Source organism: Polyodon spathula, chromosome 1, assembly GCF_017654505.1.
Source record: "Polyodon spathula isolate WHYD16114869_AA chromosome 1, ASM1765450v1, whole genome shotgun sequence".
NCBI lineage: Eukaryota > Metazoa > Chordata > Actinopteri > Acipenseriformes > Polyodontidae > Polyodon > Polyodon spathula.
In genome coordinates, this window is record NC_054534.1 from 55,540,024 (window position 1) to 55,558,826 (window position 18,803).

Below are 18,803 nucleotides of genomic sequence, written 5' to 3' on the forward strand. Positions count from 1 at the left end.
TGCAACCATGTAGTTTGTTCTATGTAATTTGGATTGTTTATACTTGGGAAATCATCAGAATGGTCACTATAAACAGGTACTCATTTCCACAAGTCTGTACATGCTATTTGATGAAGTCGGGACAAGGGCAGAAGTAAAGCATTATTCCGATTTTCGCTCATTGCGGCAAGGCCAAGTTTGCGCTGCCTTTATTCTGCTTTTACTTCAAGCAGGCACTGCACTGACGGCTTTTAGCTTTGTTCCAACTTATGCAGATTCCGCACCCACCTCAGGTTTCCACAATTGTCGACTTACCCAGATATCTTGCATTTCATTAATAGGATAGCTAGAGTACAGATCTATCATTTCCGGTGTCCTGTATGCTGGTGTAGTGTTTCTGGTGATCTGCAAAATAAAAGGGAATACAAGAATGTGAGCTTCTTTGCTTCCTGATGGTACACCCTGTTTCAGTAAAAAGTGTTTATTGCTTGACAGCCATCAGTGTGCTGTGGGATTTTCAAACTTCATCTGGGGTTTTGTCTGGTACATTTTTTGTATCAAAAGGGTTAATGGAAATTTTTATATAAACTTTGATTTATGTTTCTAATAGTATTTTACAGCAATTTTAGGGGTAAAAATAGCAGTTAAAATGATTTCTTCATTTATTTATTTATTTTACAGTTGATGGGGTTACACTCCAAAATAATCCAATAGCCTAACAATTGTTTTTATATCTATGGTAGAAAAAAGGGTGTAAAAAGTATCAAAAATAAGTAATTCAACTATATATATATATATATATATATATATATATATATATATATATATATATATATATATATATATATATATATATATATATATAATTAATTTGCATAGACACCTCATCTTCCACCATTGATCTCTTCTGTACAGACCAACTGTAATCTGGATAGTGAGCTATGGTTGTTGAGCTGCCGAAATCACACAGTTTGATTGTGCCCTGGTGACTGATCAGCAGATTCTCGATCTGTAACGTAGAAGAAAAAAAAATACGCACAGGATATAAGCATTATTGCTTTATTGTTCACGGCAAAAGCACGTTGACAATATGCAATCAAAAATGGATGATTATATTTTTACATCCCAATAAAATGCTAAGAACTACAACAGAATACATACAGAACAGGGTACTGTACCACACACGTTGATGGTTGCTCTGACTGACTGGGTGAAAATCAGCTTGTACCTTACACAACACACTATACTATACCATATTTTTTACAATAGTCCATTCTCATTATACAAACTATCAGATAAAAGACATTTCAGATGGCTGATTGTATATAATAAAGATATAAAATAAAATCATGTTTTACTGCAGATGTAGCAACAATAGATGTGGGGGGGGGGGGGGGGATAATAAAAACATTACCAAAATTATTCCCTGTTATTTTCAATTCAATCAAAGAGCAGTATAAATGAGGGTTTTCTAGAATACTAACAGAAGGTTTTTGTTATAGAATTTTTTTTTGCTTTCGGTTAGGTTTTTTTTTTTGGCTGAGGGGTCAAAGTGCTACTGTATTTTGTATTGTTTCTATATTTAATCTTGACAGCATCAATCAAAACTGTAAAGGAAATGTACAATAAATATAAGAGTACAGTGGCTTGCGAAAGTACTGACCCCCCTTGACATTTTTCCTATTTTGTTGCCTTACAACCTGGAATTAAAATGGATTTTTATTTGGATTTCATGTAATGGACATACACAAAATAGTCCAAATTGGTGAAGTGAAATGAAAAAAATAACTTGTTTAAAAAAATTCTAAAAAATAAATAACAGAAAAGTGGTGCGTGCATATGTATTCGCCCCCTTTGCTATTAAGCCTCTAAATAAGAGCTGGTGTAACCAATTACCTTCAGAAGTCACATAATTAGTTAAATAAAGTCCACCTGTGTGCAATCTAAGTGTCACATGATCTGTCACATGATCTCAGTATATATACCTGTTCTGAAAGGCCCCAGAGTCTGCAACACCACTAAGCAAGGGGCACCACCAAGCAAGCGGCACCATGAAGGCCAAGGAGCTCTCCAAACAGGTCAGGGACAAAGTTGTGGAGAAGTACAGATCAGGGTTGGGTTATAAAAAAATATCCAAAACTTTGAACATCCCACGGAGCACCATTAAAGCCATTATTACAAAATGGAAAGAATATGGCACCACAACAAACCTGGCATGAGAGGGCCGCCCACCAAAACTCATGGACCAGGCAAGAAGGGCATTAATCAGAGAGGCAACAAAGAGACCAAAGAAAAGCTCCACAGCGGAGACTGGAGTATCTGTCCATAGGACCACTTTAAGCCGTACACACCACAGAGCTGGGCTTTACAGAAGAGTGGCCAGAAAAAAGCCATTGCTTAAAGAAAAAAATAAGCAAAAACGTTTGGTGTTTGCCAAAAGACATGTGGGAGACTCCCCAAACATATGGAAGTAGGTACTCTGGTCAGATGAGACTAAAATTGAGCTTTTTGGCCATCAAGGAAAACGCTATGTCTGGCGCAAACCCAACACCTCTCACTACCCCGAGAACACCATCCCCACAGTGAAGCATGGTGGTGGCAGCATCATGCTGTGGGGATGTTTTTCATCGGCAGGGACTGGGAAACTGGTCAGAATTGAAGGAATGATGGATGGCGCTAAATACAAGGAAATTCTTGAGGGAAACCTGTTTCAGTCTTCCAGAGATTTGAGACTGGGACGGAGGTTCACTTTCCAGCAGGACAATGACCCTAAGCATACAGTAAAGCAACACTCGAGTGGTTTAAGAGGAAACATTTAAATGTCTTGGAATGGCCTAGTCAAAGCCCAGACCTCAATCCAATCGAGAATCTGTGGTATGACTTACAGATTGCTGTACACCAGCGGAACCCATCCAACTTGAAGGAGCTGGAGCAGTTTTGCCTTGAAGAATGGGCAAAAATCCCACTGGCTAGATGTGCCAAGCTTATAGATACATACCACAAGAGACTTGCAGCTGTAATTGCTGCAAAAGGTGGCTCTACAAAGTATTGACTTTTGGGGGGGGGGGGGGGGGGGTGAATACTTATGCACACTCAAGTTTTCTGTTTTTTTGTCTTATTTCTTGTTTGTTTCACAATAAAAAACATTGTGCATCTTCAAAGTGGTAGGCATGTTGTGTAAATCAAATGATACAAACCCCCAAAAAATCCATTTTAATTCCAGGTTGTAAGGCAACAAAATAGGAAAAATGCCAAGGGGGGTCAATACTTTCGCAAGCCACTGTATGTCACAGATAAGAAAAAAACTATATAGAAATTGTTGCCCTACCTTGAGGTCTCTGTGAATAATAGGTGGTTTCTGTTTATGCATGTGCTGTACCGCTCGACAGCTCTGGTAAAAGACCTTTAACACTGTATCACATGACATAGGGCCTTTCAACTCCACTTTCTTGATAAAGTCGACTAACTGACCTGCAAGGATAAAACAAATACATGTCAGATTAGGTTATTAACAGTTAATAATATCCAAAATGTGGTAATGCCACCAACATGCTCAATTGAAAAATGAAAACAAGTGCACTGTATTCAGGAAATACATTTTAGAATAAAAAGGAATAATCTCTTTGAAAACAAGCTTGTTCTGAAACCAAACTTATCATCTCCCTTTACAAATCATTCAAGTATTAACATTTTTTTTTACAGACAAAAATATCTACCATGCATCCTTTATATATCACGCAAGTGATACGAGTTCACGGCCAGGTCTTCTAAAGTGAGTGTGCCTGTGAAACTAGTCTATTCTTTTCAACCCTTTTTATCAAATCTCCTTGTCTTTGTAACAGCAACAGGAGTTCCATTTAAAAAAAATTGCACATTATTGTCATTCCATAGTTAATAACATTATACATTTCAGCAAAACTTCTAATATTTAATCTAGTTTTCCAAAAGGAAGTGTACAAAAAGGTTTTAAAATATTGGGGTGGAAATCTCTTAATACTGTCTTTGAATCAGATATAGATGTCAATATCAATGGTGAAAGAATTGCAAAAAATATTCCACCTCAGCTTTCAGTATCTTAAATGTAGATCACCATGACCTAAATCCACAAAAAATAAAAAGTTTGCAATACCAGAAACTTCAGAACGTAATGCACAACCTGCAAGCAAGAATAATCCTACGTTTCTTGTAATCTTGTTTAAAATCTTGCAAGGGTGCTACAATCCTCCAATAGAAATGTAGGAATTTGCTGCCACTCGGTAGTTGGAGCAGGTTTAAAGTATTCAAAATGAATCAATGATAGGCACGAGTCAAGAAGGAGAGAAATTGCCCAACTGCAGGTTGTAGGTATTTTATTTATATTTTTCACAGGGGAAGGGGTAAAGTCAACTTGAATTAAGGAACCATTTCCAGTGTTTTTCCGGTATTTATTGGATACACACCGATTTCATTTTATTTGTATTGGGGGTGTTTTATCGGTTAAAACTGAAAATCAGACGCCCTAAATATAACGTACAACCCACATACGAAAACAAATCAGCCTAAAATGCTAAGAGTACATGTTACACTCTGAAAATGTAAAGAGCTCCTCCAGATAAAACCAGATTCTTACAATAATCAAAATCTAAGGACTAAAGAGGAGTGCTGGGCTGTCAGCTTGCATCCCCAGTACATCCCCTCATCCCTTGCAGGAGCAGCAAACAGGGAGGCAGAAAGTGTTAGAAGAGTCCTACAAACAGGGTCATACATCTTTAAACCTACCTTTACAGAGTTCAGTGAGAATGAGGAATTCTGCCTGTCCCGTGTCAGATTCTTCTTTTCCTATTGATGCTGCTGAGCAGAACTGAACAATATTAGGGTGGCCCGAAAGCTTTTTCTGCAGTTTAATGGTTAAGGTAAAATGATATCAATACCTTGTGAGGCTGTTAGGATGGGGACAGTTCACCTGCTAGTTTACAAGCCATTAGGTACTGAATAACAACTTCAAAGGAGCAGTGCTTGGATGAACAGGGATCTTTTCACATAAAACAAAACACGACAACATTGAGTAGTTTAATTCTCAGTCATTACTAATAACTTAAGGTAAAGGTTATTCACTGAGATTCTTCCTGTAAACCTACTCTTTCCACAGGCACATCTATGAGTCACAAACAGCACCAGTTTAAACTACTATATGATTTACTAATAATGCATACAGTACAACAGTAACATCATACATATTCCTGCCAGTGAGTAACATTTTTAGGTGTCAGTATAATGGAACACTCATCTAACCAGTTATCAGTACTTAAGTATTGAGGAAAACATCACTGTTCCCTACATTCTCAGTACTGTGTGTGGATTTCTTGTAACAAATGTCCAATGAATTTGGGTGACCAATAGTGAGATAATAAACCATCAACAACTCTTTTAAACATCCATAAAAACCTTGATACATTTTCATTCCCACATAGTTACTCTGGGACAAGATTGAGCACATATAAACATGCTGATTCTCTCAATATACTTAAGCTAATTCAGGGCGCATTCTATTCACTTTAGGGATGGTGTCCTATACCGGTTTTTCGGTTTACAGCGGTTTAGGTACATTGTGATATAAATACTGTTGCTTTTATTCTAAACCGCAATTATCGTAATTCGGTTATACGCCGGTTAACGCATTTTTCAATTGCAAACACGCTTCTTCTAAATCAAGCAATGGTACTTGCAGCCTTAGTAAAGTGTCTGAGGAAGATCTTTTTGTGAACTGATATTGTATTTTGATAATGGTTTTGAAGGAAACTGTCAACGACACAGAATACACATTTCACCTGATGCGTTCTGTTACACAGAACTTGCTGCGCAGGATGCTCTGGCTGCTATCTTTGACATCACACGCAGCTGTTAGAGAAACACCTTCTCCAAACTTTGCAGCATAGCACAGATTTTCAACGTTCTATATTTACATGGGTCTGGATTATGAACAGTCAGTTTAACGTAATTGATTAACATTAACTTTATTGTAAAATTATACATCACTTATCACGGATTTAGTATATTATGTTTAAATAATTGATTCATTTATTTAATATAGCGTTGACAAGGCTGTTCACGGCTTCATTGTATAATGATAAAATGTCGTTTGCCTCCGCTAACAAGGTGGCAGCAGTAGTTTTAGTGGTTATTTGCATTACGATTAGCAGGTCATTCGTGATCTTTGCATCGTCCCTTTGGCTCACAGCCAGCCTCCCGCAGTAACATTTCAAAGCTGCGCTGGCCCATGCAGAATCTGCACAGATTTCTGTGGCTGTTGAGTGACGTCTACAGCGCATCTCCGCGATTCTGTGCAGAACTGCGGAAGTCTACACTATAAGAACACGACCAATGTCTCAAATAAAATTAGCACAGACCCGCGACTGCAGTAGGATTATTATCAACATAGTTTTGCTTAAATAAGTTGTAACAGTATTCCAATTTTCTTAGGTAAGTGAAAAATTTTTTTTTTTTTTTTTTTTTTTTTTACAAACTCCACGTGTAATAATCATTAGAATCTCTGCTCTTAAATAATGACCCGTGATACATGCTTGTGTTTTAAGTAATAAGACTGATCATTTCCCAATTCTATTTACCATAAGCTAAACAAAGTATTTAATTTTATTTATTAAAATGTTTTAACAAACTACAGCACCACGTCATTTTGAGCAAATAACAGATGTAAATACTGTTGTAATATAACAGAGTGTACAACTTGTGTTTTTTTAATTCTGATTGTCTTTATAAAAAAGAAACATACCAAGTTATTTGGCATAGTAAAATACTAAATACTAAATGTTTAAATCATTCCATGAAACGAAGCATGTTTTGTTGGTTTTATTTTTGTCAATTATGCTAATTTGAGTGATTTACATTAGTCTTTCTTCATTTAAGTCTTTATTTTATAACTTGCATGATGGTCTGTATAGGCCTACCGTGATATTAAGGTTACTACGGTATTTCTTTAAACGGTTATCATACCGTGCAAATTTATACCATCCCACCCCTAATTCACTTAGCTGTGAAAAAAAAGAAAAGAAAATAGAAACATTACAAGCAAAGCATATGTGGAGCAATTATTATTTTGAGCATTCATTTTTTAAAAGTTGTTTATTTCATGAATTTGTATTTTCCAAAACCCCATTTTCCTAGATAACAATTAACTGAAGCAGGATAACTGGGCCCATTGTCAATTCACTGAGGCCCAGCAGCCCCAAGAGAGACTCTCAATTCCAGTAAAGGATACCATGAAACAGACCTCTTGGATAATCGCCTTGCTCTTCTCCTCATCGTTTGAAAGCAACCGCTAAATTGCAAAACAAAGGAGGAAGTTACATCTTCTCAAATTTGTAAACAACTACTATTAAAAGGACAATTTCTGGTGAAGCCTATAAATATTACCACTACTCGTTACACATTTTTCATTCTTTCTTAACAAGGTTTACCATTAGAAAATATGGTTAAACTGTAAAACAAGTAAAGAAATTAAAATATCTATGGATATTTTTTATAATAATTTACATAGGAAAAAAAATAAAAAATTAAGCAGCAACACACAACAGAAAGTTTAAATATTGTCCCATATCTACAAGCCAAGATGTGGTGTTTGTCACTAGTCAAAGCCAAGTGCTGTTAAACAGCTTAGGCCTGTGGATATTGGACCATATCTGAAGAACCTGAAGGGTGTTATTTCGCTTATAAAATGGCACCCCTACAAAAGTGAATTCACTGTCACGTGACGAGCTGTGCTGGAATGGGGACGCATCTGCACAGATTGGAACACTTGTTAACCAATGAGATTGCTCACTGTCATTTTATAACAATACACAATAGACTTTTTTGCAGTTGATGCCATTCCCAAATACACACCTCCCTAAAGTATGTCCTTCCTTCCAGTTTTTTTTTTTTTTTTGGTCGAAACATGAATACAAGAGTTGCAACATTCATGGATAACCCTGTATATTAACTGGTCATTAAAAGTAAAAAATGGTTAGGAATAATAATGTGTTTCAGCTCGAACTGCTAAATCAAACTGCTGTTTAAAAGTCTTGCAAAGAAAAACACTTTTCATATTTATCTTAATCATTAATAAAAGATCAATTTTACCTTAAGAGCATATTCTTTACTACTTCCAATATCCTGGGCTTCATACACAAAGGCAAATCCACCTGTTACAAGGGAGGAAAGAGTTTAACTGTACAGTAATAACATGTTCGGGAAAAAAATGAGACCTGGGCTTACAACTGCATTGTCATATTTTCTAAATTTTCTTTAAATTCTCAAATTAATAAATCGATACCCGGGTAGTAAAGAGAGACCCAGGTCGGGTCATTTTTAAATCCGACTGGTACCCGGGTTTACATGCCGACCTCCAATAAATAAATCAATCTATCTATCCAAAGGTGAATCAACTTTGATAAAACTCTTTCCATCAAAAATAAGTATTTCAATGTTTCTTTAACTAATGTAAAAAGACTAACAATGCATGTTGGGTAACATTTGTAGTTTTATTTTTAAATGGCTAAACATAGCTAGTTTTTAAAAAAGTATGATTTTGTAAATGGTTAATGTTGCTTAATGTTGTTTCACATTCAGCTATACAGTAATTAATCTCCAGTGCAATCAGCATAAACAGGCCACACATTGAAAGCAACCACAAGTCTTGTGTGGTTTCATTTTAGTTCCATATCTAATGTGCTGCAGGCAAGCACTATGTAGAAATATTTTAAAAACGCTCTTCTTGAGAAAGCAGTGTAAAGTGGTTTTGTAAACACTCTAAACATTGCTGGTTTCATATTTCACTTTTTTTTTCTTAAATACAAATGCATTCATTGGCCATTTCACTAGAACCCCAGCTCCCCTGTTCCCCATCTAACATAAGGTATCAGAAGTCTAGGAGTAGCCACTGACAAAACCAGGCTGATCTTGTTGATTGCCTTGCAAGGCATTTTAAGCCAGCCAGCTAGCCAGAAAAAGCTAAATTATTTTAATTAAAAACTGACCAAAATATTTAAAAGAAAATTACATAAAAAGAATGTCGCCTAAAACCGTTTCTTATAAGAAACTTGATCTGCAAGCAAACTGCCATTCCTGTATTATATAGGACACGTTACTCTTTCTGAAGTTTCTCGGACAAGCTTTAGTGAAACTTTATTCAACCATTTACAGTACAACTATCTCTTTCTCGATTCAACATTTCTCAGCCACAGATAATGCCAGCATGGTGGATAGTCACATTATCATCTTTCAAAAAAAAAAAAAAAAAAGTGCTCTGTCCGTCAGGGTATAAATTTAGCATCATAGGACGGACTTCTTCAGGAAAAAAGTTCTGGTGCACACAAGTCATTATTCTGCCTTCTAGAGGGTCCTAATATAGTGGCCAGGTAGTGTAAAGAAATCCAATGTGCATGTTATATAATGCTTACATACCATACAGGTTTGCCACATAAGGTGAAATAGGTTAGGCTGTGACCCACTAGAACGAATTCCCCTGCACTGCCTTTGCTTCTTAAAAAAGCTCTGTATACAGAGGGACAGAAAGGATATCCTGTTCACATGGAGGCACTCCTTTCCTGGAACTGGTTTGGTTCAGTTTCAGGTGACACAGAAGCTTTTTAGCAGGTCAGTACAGGAATTGTCTTGTCTTTTTTTTTTTTTTTTGACCAGGCAAATTAATCTTCTATTGTGAGAGGTTATTTAGAAAACGAAAAAGGTTTACATTTGTTATGCGTTTAAAACAACAAGGCCTTTATTTTGTCTTGAAAGGCAAAAAAAAATATGTACTAAAACAAATGTATGTAAAAATTATATTTGTATGTTTGTCTACAGTGTTGTGCTTTGCTATGCAACCTGTGGGAAATGAAGACGGGATTTGAAGATGTTCCAACAGACAATGATCTGGGTTAACCATGCAGGCTGTATTCAAATCAATTTTTCTTCTGATAACCAATACTCAAGCCAGGTTACATACAGTACAGTAGCCAAGATTAAGGTGTACTAGAGAAATGAGCTGTAAAAAATGGTTTAATATAACTTTATTCATGTAAAAAGTATTACGTATGACTGTTTTTGAAGTTTCTACTTAATAGTACTGACCTACTATAATATACTTGGGCCTTCTGATTTTTTTGTTTTGTTTAGTTTTATGTTTTTTAGTAAGGCGCAAATTCATTTTTACCCATTGTTCTCACAATCTGAAATGCCCAGTTGTGTTTAGGCTCAGCCCACCCCTATCACCCCTGCTCTGACTCGGGAGCGGCGAAGACGAACACACGCTGTCCTCCAAAGCGTGTGCTGTCAGCCGACCGCTTCTTTTCAGTCTGCAGGCCCGCTTGCAGACAAGAGCTACAGAGTGGGGTTGCTTACAGGCAAGCCCGCAGGTGTCCAGGTAGTCTACAGGGGTCGCTGGTGCGCGGTGAGCCGAGGACACCTTGGCCGACCTAAACCCCGTATCTACCATTGATTCGTTCTGAATACTTTGAACCCACCCCCATTACCAAGTTCCAAATATCTACATTTCTATTGGAGACTGGGCAAACAAGAAAGATTGTGCACGCTTGCGAAACTTGAAATGAGATTGCAATTAGATTCAGAGGATTGTTCGTGCTCACTGCATTTCAAGCTATATTAGATAGGGAGGATTGTACACGCTTGTGGGATTTCAAATAGAATTTAAATTGTGGCAAAATTAGACACGAAAAAACCCCTGAAGAACAGGCCCGTGATCATCAGGATATTGTTGTGAAAGACAGTAAAGGAAACAAGGCACTACAGTGCAAGTACTTTCGAGTTACTATACATATTATGCCAAGAAAAACCCTTCAATAATTTTGGGAAGTAACCAAAAACAATAATCTCAAAGCTGGGTTTGAAATGAACAGTGGACTGGTGGCCCGAAAACACCAAATATTTCTTTGGTCCACCAAAATTGCACCACCAGTAGCCCGGCAGGCCACCGTAAATTTTGCAGGTTAAAATAATTGAAAAATGTTGCAGATCTCAATAACTATTAGCTGAATTACGACCAAGGCAGTATCCAAAAGGACTTCTATTACTCTGCTATCATTGCCGGTTTCAAAAGCTACTCAAATTAAGGAGCCAATAGTAACAGCATGTGTGTTCCATGAAGGTAACACTAGCAGTTAGAGTCACACTTCAGTCTACTCAAATGAAATGTAACTGAAATGTGGCTTGTGAACATTTGTGAATAGGGCTACATTTTTATAATACTGCATTTTATTAATTTGACAATCCTGAAATGTCACATTTTACCACCTTGCCAGAATTTGCACGAAAATGGCAGAAGGAAAACCAGTTCAGTCTGATGTGTGGGACTAACTTATACCAAGGGTGTGCAATTTTTGAAAAAAAACTTGCTGTCCAAAAGGACAAAATGCTGAAAAATCTGTGAACACAGTCAATCAATTAGTGATTAAAGGGGCAGATCTAGCCTTGTAGCTTGACAGGTTCACCAAATTCTTCACGATACACAAAAGGTTCCACGTGACCCCACCTCATCTCAACAAATATATAACATACTTTAAGGAAATGTTCCTTTCAGTGCAGTTTGGAACACATTTGCTAGTAAATTTAAGTAACATACTAAGAGTGCAACTATAATAAGCAATACTTGGGAGTTATTCAAATATAAAAATAGCTTCTGCCTGGGTTGGTGATTTCTTTATTTATAAAAAAAAAAAAAGCAAAAGAAATTTTACATAATATATAAAAAATGTATTTTGCTTTTTTTTTAAATAAAAAAAAAATCACCATCACTGATTTCAGGATATATAGATTTATTTGTTGTTCTTTTTAATTAAGTAATTTTTTTTGAAGTAGTGCAGTTGTAGCTCTACAGTACCCCCACACTGTAAATTTAAGGATGTTGGAAATGTGGTTTGTGAATAGATACATACCAAACAAAATTACTAAAATATTTTTAAAAAAGCAAATTATTTATCATTGTGGCATCCTCTAAATGTGAACTACAATATGTGAACTACAAGAATTTAGTGATGGAGCACGTCAGAGAAAAGGATGGTACGGGGCAAAACTGCACTCGTCTTAATTAAACAAAAACAAACAATTAAAACAAAACACTAAAGAAACAGGCACATTGGCCAAAACAAAATAAACACTAACAATAGTGCTACTACTACTACTACTACTGCCACCTCCGAAAACGAGTACCTTGTTTGCTGGCTGGTAGCATTCACTCTTGCTATTACCTCCTCTCACAGTCTTTTATATTCTGTGGATGGAGCCTTAATTACCCATTAAACAATGACCTTATTAAGGGCAAGACATGTCTTCAGAATACCATTTCAGTGCAGTAAAATTTTTTTTTTTTTACGTCTTTGCTCCATTTATACGCCACAGAGTCGGAGGAAAGTGCTCTTCGCGCTTGCACTCGCATTTGCGCTGTAATCAGAATACAGCCCTAAAAGTTTTAGTTTATAGGAAGTAACAGTTTAAGATGTTTATGTTAATAAAAGGTTTTAAAACATACTTTGCGTATTTTCCTTGAGAAACTATATAAAACAGGCAGTAAATGAAAAAGTGATTTAAATAATGATTTAAAAATAGACTTATATTTAAATCAGCCAACCCTGCCTCAGGTGTCTTGTGTTTGTAGTCCGTCACACACAACATCACCAGAAGGACATTGTCTGAAGGCTCAGAGCTTGTATTGCTGTACGGTTACACAGTATAGCTACTGTAACTGTGTGAGTAGAAGCAGATGCTGTACCCTACATATACATATCACTAACAGGTCAACCCTTTACTTTAAACGTGTACTTCATACTTCGGACAGCTTTTGGAGTTCAGACTGCACTTTCTGGTGGCCTAACAATCCTTCTGTAGTGGTCACAGCTGCCTGGTTACAAAATGAAACACATGGTATACCAGTATATAGTAATGGTGTGCTACACCTCATTTAATTTCAAATTATTATACTCTTTGGCTTCAGTCTTTTGTCAAGGTTGAGCAGTTTTCCCAGAGCTGTCTATTTCTGGTTTGCAAAGTTAAATAAATGTGTTTTCGGGTGATTCATTGTAATTGTCCCTCACAAAATAATTGCATTTTGGACTTCCGTTAGCTACATATCCTACAATTACTTTTAATAATCTGAAAAATAATCCATGATGGAAACTATATCTGGATCATGTTTCCCACAACGGTTTTTGAATAGTTGCTCACATCTCTCACACAGCTTACACTACTGCATCACCTGACCCCGACTGCCCGAACACACACTTGGAAAAATAAACCTCCACACAAGTGCTTAGATGCTGTTGTCGTCAAATGCTTAATTCGGTTGCTAACAAGGTCAACTTTATTGTGAAACCAGACTACATACATCAGCTCGCCTTCATCCATAACTTCTCAACCTCACTCAGGAAGAAACTGTGATATTGTGTACATATTAGTGTTCTGCGATACCTCATTTAGGGAGTATTGATACGATACCATGCACAGTATCATGACATTCGATACTATCATGATACTTTGGCTCTTATGTCCAATACATGTTAACTATTTTTTTACAAAGTGCATAAGAGGCTAATATACAGTTAATAATGCTATAGCATGGTGGAATCTTGCCGTTTATATATTATATATATAGTACAATGACAAGACAATAGAACAACATCCTCCTGTGTTTCAGTGAAACTCTCCATATATAGGTAGTTTCGCAGTGTCTAAAACATATTCATTAGCAGGGAGTTTTCGTGTATTACGTTCATGTGCACTCAACACTGCAGCTTGTAAAGTAACACATGACAGGGTGTGCGCTGTGTTGCATTAACATATGGCTGTATGTTAAAGCAACACTACGTACAAGCCCTGGAGTGTTATCCCACTTATAAAACGGATACAATAATAATAAAAAATATATCATTCCGCTTTGGAGAAAAAAATAGTCCCACAATCAAGGTTCTATTATTTGTTGTAAACATTAAACTGGAGGTTTTCAACATTTCCATTTATTGTAATTAATCCATAAACAGAGTTGACATAATCCAGCCTAATGAAATAATAATGCTAATGAAACGATACAGAAAAGGAGTCAAAGACAAAGTTCGCTATCCACGCCTCACTACTGCTCACCTGGAGAAGCTAATTAAAAATACATTATTGGTGTGGTTGCTAACAGGCTGTCGTTACGGTTTATGTCAGCACTGTTTACAGAGCCACTGAGACCAGCATGGAGGTAACATAATAAAATTGAGCATACTAAGCTTGAGCAGCAGAATTACATACTGAAGCATAGCATTATTGTAGCAGACCAGTTAGATTTTCAAGATAAACTGTCAAAGTTTCTTCAAATACGGTCATGCCTCTGAAAAGACCAAATGTGATGAAAGGAATGTCACTCATTTTTAAAAACTTCAAAAGACCTCTCACAACAATGTGTATATCTATGTGAGTTTAATAGGTTGTGTATTGATTATTAATTGAACTGCTTCAGCAAAAATGAAGTCTGCGGTAAAAAATCTTCAACAGCCAATCAGCAGGCAGCATCCCAACATTCCTTTTCATAAATAAATATGATAGCTGGAGATTTGTAGCTCTGACTATGCTAGTACCTCCAGGATGCATTATAATTTAACAGATTACCAATTCACATAAATCAATTTAAAAATAAAACAGTCCTTCGCCCCCTGCCCCCCGTCAGTAAATTTGCGTTAGTGAAAAGTAAACTAGAACTGACGTTTAAAACTCTTAAAAATTTTAAAATAACTTTGCACACAGAAACAGGCCAGTCCATCATGTTGAAACAAAGAAAGTCTACAGTTATTCTTAGTATTAGTGTTTTTTTTAATGCACTTATGTGATCCGTCGAGATTTAAAAAAAACAAAACACATTCAGGTGGTCTGCAAACAAAACTTTGAGAATAGTGTTAGATATTTTGAAAGTCACCACTTCCAAATAATGTAATAAAATTAGTTCAGCGGATAAAAAAAAAAACCCCACATATTTCTGTTAAATAACTGCTTCTGATAGCACTAAAAATATGGTTAACATATGCAATTCAATAGTGCAAAACTATAGTAAAGCATTAAAGCTACCTTTCTAAAACAAACTGGCTAATAATGTAGATGCCTTCCTCTTACGTGCTATTAGAACAGAATTCTGTATAAGTGTATTTAAGCCAAAGGTCTCTGTCAACACAACGCCCCAGTGCACCTTAAATAAGAACACAAGACATTTTACTAGTGAGAGGAGGCCATTTGGCCCATCATGCTTGTTTGTTTGTTAAAAATCTTACAAAGTAAGTAAATTAGACAATAGACAACCACTCTGGCTACTATAATAAACCGCAAGTACTTTTTATTGCTGTCTGAACTAAGGGACTTTTGCAGTGTGACTCGGAAGCTTTATAGGTCTTGTGCTTTTTTCTGCAGGTGAAGCATCACATTGATCCTGTTAGGGAAACTGATATGCTGGCAATGAAGTCTGTATTCATTTTGGTCTTTCCACAGCTCATGCATGCAATTCAAAACACAGGATTTTCACAGCTATCACATTACATGCACATAAAATACGAATCAACACAAAATCCATAGAATAAAGAAACATTGCTAACATTTTTGACATGCGGTAGAGTTTTAATAACACGTCGGCAAATTCTATTTTTGCAGCTCTAGCAAATGCATTGTAATGATGAAATAAACAAGCATCAATGAAATCCCTTTGGATCAGCTTCTAGCGCATTCCTGTTTTATGTGTTATCTTTGCTGTGACCAGCGCTCCAGATATGTTTTTGGATCTGGGAGTAACTTACCCTATAATTTGAACAGAGAGCAAAATGTGTTTTCAAGGGGTAAAATGCAACACTACCTTGAAGTCATGAGTAATATTAAGTAATACTGTACAATTTTTGATTGTAATGGGGTAGGCATTAAAAAAAAGCCTTCCATTTTAACTGCAATGTTACTTTGAACTACTGTACAGCCACGCGTGTGTTCTACAAGGTTCTTTATCAGCTCAGCACATTTTTTCCAGTTATGTTAATTATGTTACTTATATTTTAACATTAAATTCTTCAAGCCATACAGATAAATAAAGTAAGGAAAAAATACTGTTTACGCTTCATTGGCTGCAGTGACAACAGGGCTAGCCAGAGATTGGATAATGTTTGTTGGGTTGGTTTTTCTTGTGTACAGTTCCCTCGTAACTAAAGACATTACATTCTGGGAGATGTAGTTGTTAGTGGAAGTTTAAGGGGAGGCAGGAGGGGAGGCTGACAAGCTATGCAGCATGATTGCTATGCATTTTTTTATTTTTTTTTTAGTGTGCATTTGGAATTTTTAATGTGTAAAAAACAACATGTAAGCAGCTTATCTGGACCGCTGGCTGTGACTTTTTTTTCTTTTTTTTTTAATAAGTAATATGCACTGGGATTTCCTTACTTAAATTAAAAGAACAGAAGAAACTTCAGTAAAAGTAAACTTCGGCAAAGAGATCGGGTGGCGATCTGAAAGATGTTTCAATAAATTGGTGGCATTTCCTCTGTTGTTTTTCACTTCTTTAAAACACTCGACATTGTGACAGTCTGCCTTCAACCAGATTGCCAAAATAGTTCCACACCAAGCTTCTCTCACGCATTCTCCATGACTGCTGCAGTAATTTAAACTTTCCCAGAATGCGCAGGGCAGTTGGTCACCTCCGCTAAGTGGAAATGAGTAATCTTAGTTCATATTGTTTTTAAAGCACACATTTGCATAGTTTTGTTTTAAAAGCTCAATATCGAAATACCACGATACTTCGATATTGTTTATTTTACCCTGATATTAGGCATCGTAGGATTTTGGTATCATGATATACCGTAGGTATCGACATACCGCGGAACACTACAGTACTATATGTTACAATACGAGATCCTGTATTCATAAAAACATGCAACGGAGAACCACATTCTTTAAGAGACACACCTTTGATTGCAAATCACTCCAAATACTGTATGGATTTAAATTCAACTCATTTTTGAGGTGCTTCCCACAATCATTGGTAGACCCTGGATGGGCAAACACAACTCCTCCCACTATGTTGGCCTTTTTAGTCTACTACTGGACCAAAATGGATCCATGTCCATTCATCAGGTGTAAATAGAAAAAACTAAAACTAAACCTTTTCAATTTGATTTATATTTAACAGCTTTCTGGGCAGCTTTAATGTATACATTTCCCCTCATGTGGTTCTTCAGTTCATAAATGATCAGCCTAGATAAGGTCAAATTAATCCTTCTATCCAGTCTTCCCCTGGTTACTTTTTTTGGTTTTCAAAGGTAATATCAGACGTGTTGGATTACTAAAAGAAAATTGCCATTCATTTTCTTTTAGTATTACTTGAATGAAACAGATTAATAGGAGATTCAAAATCCTGCTTTAATATTGGTCAATACTGTATTTTCAAAATGTACTGTTTTGTCAACTGAGAAAAGTGGTATTCAGTTTGAGAATGATAAGATTCTCAGAATTATCCCAGATGACCCATCCCAGATGAGCCAAATCTCAGAAAGGTGTGTTAAAACGTAGGATTCATTAGGTAGACAGGCTACTTCAAAACATGAATTATATATCTTTCATTACCTACAGTCATCATCTGGATATTTTTATTTTTATTTTATTTTTTGTAAACAGTAGAACTTTTTTTCTTGCAGTTCTGATAAGTACATCGTCATCTTAATAATACAGTACATAACCTGTTACACAGTAGTTTCCTGTATCGAAGTATGTAAATGCACTGAAAAACTAGGGCAGGGGTTGCCAATCAAAGTTTCAGGGGGGGGGGGGGGGGGGGGGGGGGGTATTCTACTCCAGGTTTAACAGGAAAAATGAGATAATTAACTTCTTCAGGGTTTGTATGGAGATTTAATTGGTTCAATTAGAACAGGGTTGGAAAAAAGACCGGGAGTGGAATTACCATCTAGGACAATGATTGGAAATCTGACATATGTATAATGTAATACGTTCAAATCACGTAAAATACAGGAGTCTACAGGAATAACAAGACTAAAAAGCAGAGTTTCTGAATACAGCGAATCCATTCTCCTCAGATTGTACTTGCATTTTAAACGCGTTACCACAGCAGACTAATTTAGATTCAAATAAATACATGAAACTGACATATAAAAAGCACTTCTAAGAATTTTTTTTAAAATGTTTTGCACTGCAGCAATAGCCTTGTGGCTCAAAACAAGACTGCTTTTTTTTTTTTTTTTTAGATTGATCCCCACCCAGAACAAGACCCTACTCAGCAGGTGCAACCAGAAAAACACAGGTGTACGGAAACAGCACTTATGGTGTGCTGTGACTGTATTGCCAGGCCAGATCAGGTATTCATCATCCACTACCAACACGGTGCACTTCCTACCTGTGTCTGCACTGCCACACTTCATTAATGCAAAACTCGTTACATTTATCTTCAGTTGCAACGAACAACGATTCCTTTCGATAACGTATCTTACCTTCTGCGATCACCCGCTTGATCCGAAGCTTCGTGTCGCCCAGCTCTACAGTCTGCCCAACAAAATCATTCTGGTCCCGACTGGCGGCTCCAACAGAGCCGGGCCCCGCCAGGAAATCAAGTGCCGACTGGAACAGGGACATAATCGTCCTGGCGTCCCACTTGGGGAGAACGTAATGCTGCTGCTTTAACAAAAAATATGTGTAATGTATTCCAAAGGATAGGTTTCAAAAATGCAGTATTGCTGTAGCCGTCGCTTTAATTGTTTTTTCTCTCTGCACTCACTCTTTTTGCTAGTAATGTTCTTCTCAGCCAACTACGGCCTCCATATTCATTACAC

General features: G+C 36.5%; 1 protein-coding gene across 4 annotated transcripts in view; it reads right to left on the reverse strand.

The window, feature by feature from the left end:
* Positions 1–18,798, reverse strand: part of LOC121319746 (cyclin-G-associated kinase-like) — a 73,949-nt gene extending 55,151 nt beyond the window's left edge. For 3 of the 4 annotated variants that reach the window (XM_041257535.1, XM_041257526.1, XM_041257518.1), the window contains exons 1-7: positions 18,465–18,798; positions 8,095–8,156; positions 7,235–7,294; positions 4,738–4,852; positions 3,308–3,450; positions 863–988; positions 295–384 (exon numbers count right to left, since the gene is read on the reverse strand). In XM_041257535.1, coding sequence (XP_041113469.1) covers positions 295–384; positions 863–988; positions 3,308–3,450; positions 4,738–4,852; positions 7,235–7,294; positions 8,095–8,156; positions 18,465–18,606 — 738 coding nt within the window. In that variant the 5' untranslated portion in view covers positions 18,607–18,798. The remainder of the gene's footprint in view (positions 1–294; positions 385–862; positions 989–3,307; positions 3,451–4,737; positions 4,853–7,234; positions 7,295–8,094; positions 8,157–18,464) is intronic. The other variant, XM_041257544.1, reaches the window with a different exon arrangement.
* Between the last annotated feature and the right edge of the window lie 5 nt (positions 18,799–18,803).